At 39.5% G+C, this 12248-nt stretch overlaps 1 protein-coding gene across 50 annotated transcripts in view; it reads left to right on the forward strand.

Annotated features, from left to right (window-relative positions):
- EIF4G3 (eukaryotic translation initiation factor 4 gamma 3) overlaps positions 1 to 12248 on the forward strand; it is a 283752-nt gene that overhangs the window by 253057 nt on the left and 18447 nt on the right. For 42 of the 50 annotated variants that reach the window (XM_081055106.1, XM_081055152.1, XM_081055139.1 and 39 more), the window contains 4 exons: positions 827 to 944; positions 2427 to 2647; positions 4312 to 4430; positions 8099 to 8271. In XM_081055106.1, coding sequence (XP_080911232.1) covers positions 827 to 944; positions 2427 to 2647; positions 4312 to 4430; positions 8099 to 8271 — 631 coding nt within the window. The remainder of the gene's footprint in view (positions 1 to 826; positions 945 to 2426; positions 2648 to 4311; positions 4431 to 8098; positions 8272 to 12248) is intronic. The other 8 variants (XM_081055110.1, XM_081055111.1, XM_081055129.1 and 5 more) reach the window with 1 other exon arrangement.

The following is a 12248-nucleotide window of genomic DNA, read 5'->3' on the forward strand; positions in this document are numbered from 1 at the left end:
CCTCTATAGAAAGAATAAAAACTTCATCGTTAACCTACTACCCATATTTCTCTTCTACTAAGTAATTTTGACCTTTTTTCTTTAAATTAAAAAAATAATTTGTTCATTTTAAACCACATGCATGATTTTACTTAAATGATAAGATTAAAACATTATATTAGTTAACCTTTTTTAAGTGAAATACAGTTGAACCTTAAACAACTTGGAGATTAGGGTGCCCCCCCCATCCCTGTGCAGCCAAAAACCCGTGTATAACTTTTTAACTCCCCTTAAATGGCACCTTGGTGTCCATGGAGGATTGCGTCCAGGCCCCCGCTATGGACATCAGAGGGCACGGATGCTCAAGTCTCCTCTATAAATTGGCAGAGATCATCGCATACAGCCGGCCCCCCACATCGGCACATTCCCAACCTCAGATCAAAAGCTGTACAGGTGGTTATAAGAACTCCACTTGGAAGTGGATCCTCACAGTTCAAACCTGTGTTGGTCAAGGGTCAACTATATTTTGTTTCGTTTTTGCTTGCCTCCCTGTTTACCTATTAACCAGTCCCACCCCGGGCCCTAACTAACATAATTCAATTATGTTTTTAAAGGAGAAAGATCAGTTCATTGTAATGAACAAAAATTTCTAAATTCTTTTTTTATGCAAATTCTTTTTAACACTCTGCTTCTCAGAATATGGTCTGCGGACCAGGAGATTGGCATCACATTGTTAGGTGTGTTAGAAATGCCTAGTCTCAGGTCCCACCCCAGGGAGGCAGAGGAATTAGAAACTGCATTTTAGTCATGTGATTTGTATTTTTTTATCAACCCTCAACACCTATAGATGCCTTACGGTCAAGTGCTTCCAGTTTAAATAGATTCTCTGCTTTGCAACCTCCAGCACCCTCAGGGCCTACGTCATCTACACCCTTAGAGTTTGATTCCCGACGGACCTTAACCAGGTAAGAAGCCTGTTCTCCATGTTAACTCAAGACTCACCTGCTTATCGCCATATGTGTCTATCTGTCTCTCTCTCTCTCTCTCTCTCATACACACCCACACAGATTATGATAATTCCTATGGATGGATTCCTTTCACCCTCAAAGTTGATTCCCTTGTTCTTTTCCTCTAATCTTACACATTCTGATTCCCGAGATAAGAACAAAATTGGGTGGTAGATTTGGGATGGAATGGGAAGGAAAGGTAAGTTGTTTGGCATATATCTAATGGTTTGCTCCTTAAGAAAACCAGGCTCACCCCAAAACTCCTGGAGGCTTGTGTAAGGCTCCCCAAGCTGATGCCTTTAGATGCTCTAGATTCATTTAGCACTTTCGTGTACGGGAATTGAAAGATAGGACAACCCATCCAGACACACCTGTTATACTGTTCTTCAAGTTATGTTGGAGGTTGTCTTTTATTTTCCACTACTACGCATTCTGCTATCTTCGTGCTTTCGTTTTTGTAGGAGTCGTATTGTCTAGTGTTCCATTGGCTGGTTTACAGAGAATGGATGAGGACTGGAGTATAGTGACAGAAAACAAAATTTTTGATAATAAGCACTTTTAGAGCTGAAGTTTCCTTAAGCTCTCAAACTTTAGTTTTCTACTATTGTAATGTTTGGCTAGGTAGACTTTCTAAATTATGTTACTATCCCCTGGCATCTGAACCAGCACAAGACAGCTTTTTAATGACGACTTAGATTGTCATTGAGCACCAGTTGTGCTTTTGAGGTAGTTGTGGCTTTTTGCCCTCCCATAAATTTCCCCTAATGACTACTTTTGAGTGTGTATGTTCTTTTACAGTGATTAGACTGTTGTCATGCCTCTTCTCTTTCTTTTAATTTGCTGCTGCTCATCTGCCCGGGGTAAGGAACTGTTTGTCCAGCTGGTTAGAATTGTCTAAAAGAAGACTAAATAAGGAAATAGTAAGGTTCGTCCTTAAAATGAATAAAGTGTGTGAGACTTTGGCTATTCAAAAATTACTTCTACTTGGTTCTCAAATATTTTCTATTTATATGAAGTTTCTGAATAAATAAAGTATCGTATAGTTTCCAAGATAGTGATACCACATTCTTTTGGTCTTCTGTTTTCTCTTCACTCATTTAGTTCATTCGTTGTGGTCTTTTTTATTCTTAAAAGATTTTTGAAAACTGAAACAAGGAATTGCCATTGGCATTTAAAATTTTTAAGTAGTATCCCTTTAGCATTTAAGAGAAAAGTTAAGGCTATCTTAATATTCCCTTTAAAGCACTGATTTTACCAGTTTCTGTAAATAATTATACTTTGAAATACAATTGGTGACTCCAGCACCAATTGTACATCTAAAGTTATCTGAAAAATTATTCTACATACTTTAGAAAGTCTTAATTTTTTTAAATAATTTATGTACAAAGGGGATTGGGTGGGCTTGCTTTTTAAAAGTGTTGTTTTGTTTTGTCTTTTAAGTCGTGGAAGCATGGGCAGGGAGAAGAATGACAAGCCCCTTCCGTCAGCAACCACTCGTCCAAACACTTTCATGAGGGGCAGCAGTAGTAAAGACCTGTTAGACAATCAGAGTCAGGAAGAGCAACGGAGAGAGATGCTAGAGACCGTGAAACAGCTCACCGGAGGCATGGATGTGGACAGGAACAGCGCCGAGGCTGACCGAAACAAAACCAGGGAGTCAGGTGAGAGCCTCCCGATGAACAGATGCACAGGAAAGTGGGGGCCTTGAATTTGGAAGGAAACATACAAAGGAGGCTTTGTGCCTCAGTAGATTTCAGAATCAATACATGATAGCAGCACACACTCCAGCACCTTAAAAGTTAAAGGGCATCTTCATAGTTTGATAACATAGTTCTCATTCCCAAGGTATCCCTTTGTTCAACAATTTGTAAATTTTCTTCTCTGTCTATTAAATGTGATGCTAATGAGGTCCTCTTGCTGTATAGTCAGCAATCGGAGTTTCCTGCACGTTCCCTAAGTAACACTCCTCTGTACGTTTAGAGCGCTTATACCTTTGTAGAGCCCCTCAAACCAAAGAGAAAGTATCAGATTGTCTTTTGTTACCTTTGTCTTGCTTGATAGCCTCTGTGGTTTTCATACATGTTTAGCATGTATATGCTTAGAGGGTAGACTCAGTTAGTGCTTTAAAAAGTGCCTCATGTATTTAACCTATCTATGTGTCAGTTTCCTCATTTGTAACCTGGGGATAATAAGTATACAGTTACTATGAAGATTAAATGAGAAGTATGTACATGTAACTACTCAGTACATTACCTGATACATACAAACTTTTCCAAAGGTATTAGATGTCATGATAATGACGATAATGACTGTGATGAAAGATAGTTTAAAGATCATTTTTAGCATTTTTTAACTCTTAATCCTGAAGTAATAATGCTAGTTGCTTACAGCATTTTTATAACTTTCAAATTTGTTTCACTATTTAAATTGTGTCTTCTAACTACAGTTTCTAAATGGATTTCAGAAGCAAATTGAAAAATCTTCTCCCGGCTGATACAGACTTCAGATCTTTTAGCTTTAGAGACACTTAGCTTTCTTATCTGTGCTAGGAATTTGGGGAACATAACAAGATAGGGCATGAAAATACCATGTATATAGTAATGTAGCACAGCGGCCCTGCATGTTTGTCATCTGGTCATTCGCTCGATCCCTGCTCTCAGCCTTCAGTCTGCTGCTTCAGGAAGACCTTTATCAAATCATTCCACAATGGATTATATATAAGTAGAAACTGAGAAAAACGCTATGAAGGAAATGGACATAGTTCTGAGAGAGCACTTAACAAAGGAGTGATTTAGAATTGACACAGGGATGTCCGAGAAGGCTTCCCTAAGGGCTGAAGGACAAGTAGGAGTTAAAGCAGGTTTGCCAGGAGGATGGCTGTGGGATAGAAAGAAAGAGCATTCCAGACAGGAGAGGAGCGCCGTGGACCAGAGGGTGGTAGGCAGAACCATGTCATGTTTGAGCCGTTGCCAAAGACCCATGTGGCTTGAGCTCTGCACAACTGCAATCATCACGTGCTTTTCATTGTACAGGCAATAGGAATCAAAATCTAGAAAGACACCAGAAAACTCTAATTTTAACTTTGTCATATCCTTTTTTGTTATCCTTTTATCATTGTGGCTCATGTAGTTACTTAGTACATATCTATTCTGAAATGTTTCTGTATTCTGCATTTTGGCTATCTTGCTCTGTCAAATTTGTATCTATTTTGATGCCTTTACTGAAAAAACAACGTAACAACACATAAATATTGTCAACCGTGATCCCAGCATTTTAATGATAATTTTTGTCGTTTTTATTTTCTCACTTCTTTTAACCCCGCTAGTACCGAAACAAGAAATTCCAGCAACATCGGCCCCTGACAAGCCTGCATTGTCAGAAGAGGAGATGGAGAGGAAGTCTAAATCTATCATTGATGAATTTCTACACATTAATGATTTTAAGGTGAATGAATTTTTTTAAAAAAGCAACAACAACACAGAAATCTCCGTGACAGACAGTAACGTGGTTCTGGTCTAAATCAGTTGTCATTGGGGACTAATAAGACTTAAAGTGTGTAATGCAGGTCCTATATAGTTCAGTTTGCACAACCCTGACATGGCTCTGCCAAGTGCTCTCTTTTAAATTGAGACCGTGGTTCACAAGCTCAGGTGGCAGGAAGATAGAATGGGCACCAGTCCATCCCCACTATGGGATAACCAAATTGACTTTGATATTGACTAGCAAAAAAAAAATACATTAGCATTATTAGTCATTTCTGGCTCCCTGTATATTACCTCCTATGATTCTTACAGTCATTTTATCATCATTCTTACGTTAACTCTAAAGTATGGCTGACGTTACTTTATTTCGTAAGTGGCAAACTGAGGCACAGAGGAGTAAGCACTGTGCCAGGGTCAGACAGCCTGAGTGAAACATTGCAAGACATGGCTTTGCAATTGCCCTTCTTTAACCCTGGCCTTCCCTTTGATCTTCATTTTACGATTGGTAGTGGCAAAGATAGATATACTGCCTGACTTCACGATCCCTATGCTCTAGTCGCAGAGACAGACCATAAATAGTAACTCCACAAATACAGATTTAAACTGTACTTAGAATAAGTGCTAGTAGACCTAGATAGGGTCTTAGGAGAGATCACATAATAGGACCTAGCTGAGGGATGTGGAGTAAGCAAAGGCTTGTGAAAAATATTTGTCAGATATATTAAATACTGTTGCTTTGGCATCATGTGATTAAAAATCCTTTCAAGTTACTTGTTCTCTTGACAATCTAGTCATTATCTGCTTTCCGTACATAAAACTCAGCTTGGGAAAAAGGAAAAATCAGCTTGGGTAGCCATAGCCCAGCCTTCTAAAAACCTCAAGCGTCACGCTGCGTAAAATTCAGAAGTCGGAAGAAGTTTGATGATAGACAGTTTGGAGAGAATACTTTGCAGAAGCCCTTGGAAGTGCATCAAAAAGAAATAAACAATAACTGGAAAGAGCCAAAGAAGATACTTCATATACCATGATTTGTTATAAAGTGAGGATTGTTCTTGTAAAATGGCAGCACAGCTTTTTTCCTTCATGGAAGTCGGGAAATGTGAAAGACTGACAGAGAAAGGCTAAGAAAGATGAAGAACAGAGACAATAAGGATAAAAGCAGTGGAGATTGGCTGCAAAAATAATTTGAAGGCTATGCAAAGTCAGTGAGCAACAAATACTTTGAAAGAGGGAAAGTATGACCCTGTGACGAACTAGAGATATAGTGAGAAAAAGGTCTTAGCAACGCTTAAGTGCAATAAGAGGACCCTTTGAAGAATCATTAGCCCGAGGCCAGGCCTGCAGTATGGAAGGGACAGAGTCGGTTAGGACTGGGGATTTCATTTTGCAACGTACAAGGCAGCTCTGCTGCAGAGGGGCGATTGGAACCAAGTAATAATGTCGGACACAGTGAGGGCTTGTTATGTGCCAGGTGCTCTTCTGCATAATTTATATGTATGAGTTCATTTAATTCTCATAACACTCTCCTGGTATTAATATTACTATATAGGCATTTCTACAGATTAGGAAACTTGAGGTGCAAAGATGCAAAATAACTTGCTCTGGGTTATACTGCTGATAAGTGGCAGATTCAGTATTCAAAGCCAGGCTTCTAGCTTTAGCACATAAACTGTACTTTATCTCACTACCTTTGGGGTATAAGTGTCACGCTAAAGGCTTACAGTTTTTTCCTAACATCTTAATAGGTGCTGTTATTATTAACAGTAATACAAATTAATATTTATTTATTTTATTTTATTGGGGAATATTGAGGAACAGTGTGTTTTTCCAGGGCCCATCAGCTCCAAATAGTTGTCCTTCAATCTAGTTGTGGAGGGCACAGCTCAGCTCCAAGTCCAGTCACCGTTTTCAATCTTTAGTTGCAGGGGGCACAGCCCACCATCCCATGTGGGAATCGAACCGGCAACCTTGTTGGTTAGAGCTCGCACTCTCACCAACTGACCATCCGGCCACCCCCAAATTAATATTATTGAGCTTTTGTTTTGTGCTTGGCAGTGTGCCCAGTGCTCTTATTCAAGCCTCACAATAACCCTGTGATAGGGAGTCAAGGCAGAGAGATTGTTACACTCCTGAGAGATTGTTAAACTCCTAAACAGTTGTAAGTGGCAGAGCCAGGATTCAAACCTACGTTTTTCTGACTCCACAGCCTGTGTTTTTAGCCTTTGTGATGTATCTTTACTGAGTACCTAAAATGTGCCGACCACATTTCAGGGAAAACTGCCTGGATGTATTGTAGTGTATCTAGGGAACATCACAGTCCGCCGGCGTGAGTCCTTTATGGAGCTTACATTCTAGTGGGAGATGCAGGCAAAGCTGCCCTACAGACAGGCAATAAATAAGTAAACAACAGTTAGAAAAAGAAAAAGAATGTTTCAATGCAGAGAAGTAAAATGAGGAGACATGATAGCCCTTAGGTGGGCGGTCACAGAGACTCTAGGAGGTGTCATCTCAGCTGAGAGCTCAGGCAGGAAAAATCAAACCATGAGAGAATCCGGGAGAAGGGCAAGGTTATGAAGTGCTGTAACAGTAGAAGTCATGATGTAGTTAGTTAATCCTGTATGCAGATTCAGTGAATAAATTCCCATTGAAAGACAATCATTTCAGGTTAAATACTGAAGATTGAATACTTGCATTCCTTACCACACCCTCCTGGAAAAGCATTATGATGACGATGATGGTCTTAAAATGAGGCAAAACCCCACGAGGATAAGGAATAGCTAGATAGCAGCAACATTGTAGAAGCTAGAAATTAGAAGGATAAAAGGTAGTGTATTTAGCAGACTTCGAATGTGTGTGGAGTGCAGATGAAGCTGGAAACAGGATTGGTTGGTTAAAAATGTATATGAGAAAGTTTTACATGATAACTGACCCAAATGTTTCAAAAATGCTAATTCCATAGAAAGACGAAAGAAAGAGGACTGATCTAGATTAAAGGAGTTTAAAGAGACAGCATGACATGTAATGTTGGGTTTTCAGTTGGTTCCTAGAACAACAAAAAGCTGTATTGGACATTTGGGAACAGTCGTGGAAATTTGATTATGTACTATATATATCATTATTTTTTATTGCCATTGTATGAATGTTAAATTTTTTTTTAAGTATACGAGTATATAGAGAAAGAAAACTAACAATTGGTGAATCTAAATTGAAGTGAAGATATGTAGGCATACATTATACTACTCTAAATTCTCTGTAGTTTCAAATTTTTTTAGATAAAAAGTTGACGTGGGGAAGGTATTAAATACAGTAGCAGAGGGACAATAAAAGAGCGGTGAGACACCTGAATGCGTCTCCTTCCTTCAGTCAGGAGGCTGCCCTTATCACATGCATCTTCCCCCTCACAAGAGCTACTCTCTTTAGAGATGAAACCAAAGGAGTCTGTACCCAAAGTTGAGATAGCAGAGCTCAGGGAGACACACTGCTGTATCGGTCATTCAGCAACCCTGACTGCCAGGGTCTAGTTTGTGGAACTTTCTACTGAGTTTATGGTAAGAGATTTTAAACTTACTTGAACACTCCGGTAAGGCTGTCTGGATTTTTGGTGTAAGCTCTTCTTTGCTGTTTGAACAGGAAGCCATGCAGTGTGTGGAAGAGCTGAATGCCCAGGGTCTGCTCCACGTGTTTGTGAGAGTGGGAGTGGAGTCCACCCTGGAAAGGAGCCAGATCACCAGGGATCACATGGGCCAGTTACTGGAGCAGCTGGTGCAGTCAGAAAAACTCAGCAAGCAGGACTTTTTCAAAGGGTCAGTATCCTCCCCCGGAGTAGTCGTCACTGATGAGGCAATTTTTAAAAAACAGATTTTTTTTTTCAGTTATTTATTTTTTAAAATTTATTGGGGTGGCATTTGTTAGTAAAATTGCATAGATTTCAAGTGTACAATTCTGTATTACATCATCTATAAATCCCATTGTGTGTTCACCACCCCGAATCAGTTCTCCTTCCATCAATACAGATCTTTTTTAAGTATTTCGCTTTTTTCATAGATTAAAACTGTGTGCACTATAATATGTTTGTGTGTAATATGTTGATAATAAATTGATTGACATGATGGCGTTTTGTAGATTGCGCTAGGGCGTAAAGGTTTTCTAGGTCTTACTGTGAGACCTTTATTGTGATGTGAATATGGTAGCAGAGACCCCTTCTCTGTGGGGAAGCTGAGGCCCTCACCAGCCTATTTACATGTAAACCCCTCCATGTTCTTTGAAGAAAAACTTTTCTTTGTGAAAAAAAAAATTCTGGAAAATTGCCTTAAACATAAAAGCCTTATCTTTTCAGTAAACCATGGTTATTAGGACCAGGAAGTGCTTGTTTGTCCACATCAGCCGCATAGAAGGATATGAACGCCAAGTTGTTGATGGTTTAGTCTCTTGCAGGTTGGTTTCATCATGGTTCATGTTGATGGCTAGTTGGAGGAAGTCCGACTGTCACTGGTGGCGTAGCCTCATGTAGTCAGGTTCTGATAGTTTTGTGATACCCCATCATCACAAATGCACGGATCGAGTTCTTTATGGGACAGCCACAGCCTCTTACCCAGGCTTAGGTTCTGAAATCAGTGTTTACGGCAAAAATTGCATGTGGTAAAAACGGTTGTTTTAGGGCCCCTGTTGTGCAGATGTGTCCTTAGAATCACACCCAGCACTGAAAGGTGCCACTCTGTAAGGGCACCAGAACTAAGGAAGACCTTCTGAGGGCTGAACATCAGATGCACCTCTCCCTCCCATACTCACTCAGGATAGATGCTCATTAAGTGGAGAGCGCTAAGAAGTCTGCACTGTTTAAGTTATTTTTCTCCTTGTAAACCTTTTTTGCCAAGCTCATGTATACTTGTACATTAAATTTTCATGAGATGAAATGCCACCGTGTATCTTTCAAATACGGTCAACCTCTTAGGATAGTGTAGCCATTAAATGCCAAGATTGAATATACTTACGAATAATTGTTTGATTTTGTAAGGAAAGGTGACATTGTCCTCAAGGTTCTGGAAAATGGATGCTTGCCCCCAGAATCATTAAAAGGTTGTCTTTCAGCAATAAGCTCGATTTCTCTGAATTCAGTGACTGACTAGATTCAAGCCACCTGACCCAGTTCACAAGAAACTTTGGCCAAAGTTTCTGTGGTTGTTGGCCTTTAAGGCCAGAATGGTTTCCCAGTTTTAAGAGAGAAATCTGTTACTCACTCCAGTAACCAGCAGTGTAAATAGTAAGAACAAGTAAGGGTGTCTGCACCCTCACAAACAAATTGAGGTCTGCCCCTAGCCAACTTGAAACTACAATTTCAAGCTCCTGAAAACTACATCTGCAGTAACTGTTATATTAGTTTATAAATAACTTTCTTTTTATCCAGATATTATGATATATTCACCAGAAAATTTTGGAAATGAGAATGCTGGATTATTTGCCATTTTCTGTCTCTCTTCATGCTATACTCAGAAGTTGGTTTGTATCTGGAAAGAAATGTCGTCTAGCTTTACCAGCTTTAATTGAACTTGTGGGGCGCTAGCTTGGTTTCTGGGCTATCTCAGACTTGATATTTCCCTCTGTCGGTTCCCTTGAGAAAAAAATGTCATATCCAGTTGTGGTGTCCACACTTTCATTTGTGGGGGTGCAGTTGCTGCTGCTGGCAACACTACCACAACCACAACCTTTTACTTAGACCGAAAATGAGATTAACACTTCTGTGTCTCAGTAACTAGGAACACTGTGTACTTTATGTATTTTTACTTCCTTCTGAAGCTAGAGATAGTACAGTGGCTCCAGGTCCAATCTAATACTAAATTAGACCTAACCAGGCTGTCCTTAGACAAGGACCCCTAGGAAGACCTCTGTTTCTCCCTAAATGGAGAGAGGCCTCACGATTTTTTTAAAGATGGAAACAAAGAATATCCCCATGTCATTATCCACCAGGAGCCTTCTTGCAAATAGATCAGAGTTTTCCAATTACATCTAAAGCCTAAGTTATAAATCATTTATACTGTCCAGAGAGGCCAGTTCACTAGAGCCATGGAAATACCCTCCGTCATTTGTCTCTTTACTCCCACGTGCAAAGATTTGTTTTTACATAGCATTGTGGGAGAGCATCTCGGGTTAGCTTCCTTGAATGCTGCTACTGCTTAGATGCCAACTTCTGAGCAGTCATTGAACCTGTTTGTAGCTTCCCAAGCCAGCAGTGATTCTGGGAACATGGAAAGTATAAGGCGTCCAAGGTTACTGGGTCCTGATCAACCAACTGTTAATCTGCCGTTCCTCCTAGAGTTCCTTTCAAGGCATGCACTGCTCCTAAGTATTATTAATAAGTTAGACTAGACAGCAGCTTCAGATAGGCTCTTTGTGTTGGGTTGTTTATAAATAAAGCCTAGAACCTTTGGAATTTTCCTTACAAGATGCTATATCAACTCTGAGCATAATATTTGCCTTATATAAAACATCTCTACAAAGGCAGTATTAAACAAACCACCCTTTGGGGAATTTCAAGACTTGAATCTAAATGCTTTATGATGCAAATTAGGTAGGTAGGTACATGGCTCCAGAAGACTTCTTTTTTAAAACTGTCTAGTAAAGGTAGTTGAGTGCAGTTCACTATTAGCCACAGAATTCGAGTCACTTTGAAAGTATAATAAACAAATGAAATTCGAGGTGATAAAAATTGGAGTTGACCATAGACACGAAACATGTGTCCTTCAGGCAGCTTTATGTGTTAGTGTTTCACTGTGGGAGATGTTTGTTGAAGAAGGAGTTCTTTCCTCTTCCACTACTTTTTTGGAACTCTTCTTGCCACTTACAGCATTTCTACCTTGGTAAAAGATCCCATTTAGAACTTACACAGATCTGCAGAATAAGTTTCAAATGCAGAATTGCAGAGGTGCTAGTTAACAGTGATGACCCTATTTGCTCACAGAGGTAAGATCATAGTTTAAGTTGTCTTTTTTTGTAGTAATCCTTTGAAGCTCATTCTGCAGTATCAGAAGGAATTTCATCTTTTTATTTCTTCCTCTTAACCTATAGTTAGAGTCTTATGATCAGTCATAATAATACTTGACTAATTTCATTTTGAGATGTCTTCACTATCTCCACACTTGATCTTAGCCAAAAGGCCGAGAAGCGATTGTCTTCCCTATCTCTTCTTTGCTTATTCTACAGAAAATTTTATTTTTATTAAATTATCATAATGCAAATTGTGGAAGATGCTGCTGCCACAACCATGTGCAGCTGTGGTGGATTTTGTCTTTTTAGCAAATTTCGGATCAGACCTTTACTGAGTTAAAAAAAAAAATCCAACTTTTAACCATGTATTCCTTTCTTTAAATTTTAGGAAGGAACCCAATATATAAAATAAATAAAAGTAGAGCTACTGTAGTTGAACTGGGGGAGGCGCATCTGAAGTCCCACCGGCGGACCCCACCAGAGTGCAGTCCAGTGGGTGTGCTGATCACTACATACTAAGAAGCAGGGGTATGGTGTAGCTCCAGTTCATTCATTCAGCCAGCAGAAAATGGGGATTTTGCAAGGCATTGTTATAGGATATGTAGTAGCCCAAAGACCGCTGTGTTTGGGGGAGTTTCTACACACCTAGGATTTTTCTTTTAAAGTCGTACACACGGGTTTAGCGACTATAAACCTGAGAAGAAGAAAACCAAGAAGAAGAGAAGTGGAAAACCAAGGCTAGAGTATGGGTAAGTTTTAGTCATAACATGAGATGAGAATAACAGTAGATGTACTGCTG

The sequence above is a fragment of the Rhinolophus hipposideros genome, assembly GCF_964194185.1.
Source record: "Rhinolophus hipposideros genome assembly, chromosome: 8".
NCBI lineage: Eukaryota > Metazoa > Chordata > Mammalia > Chiroptera > Rhinolophidae > Rhinolophus > Rhinolophus hipposideros.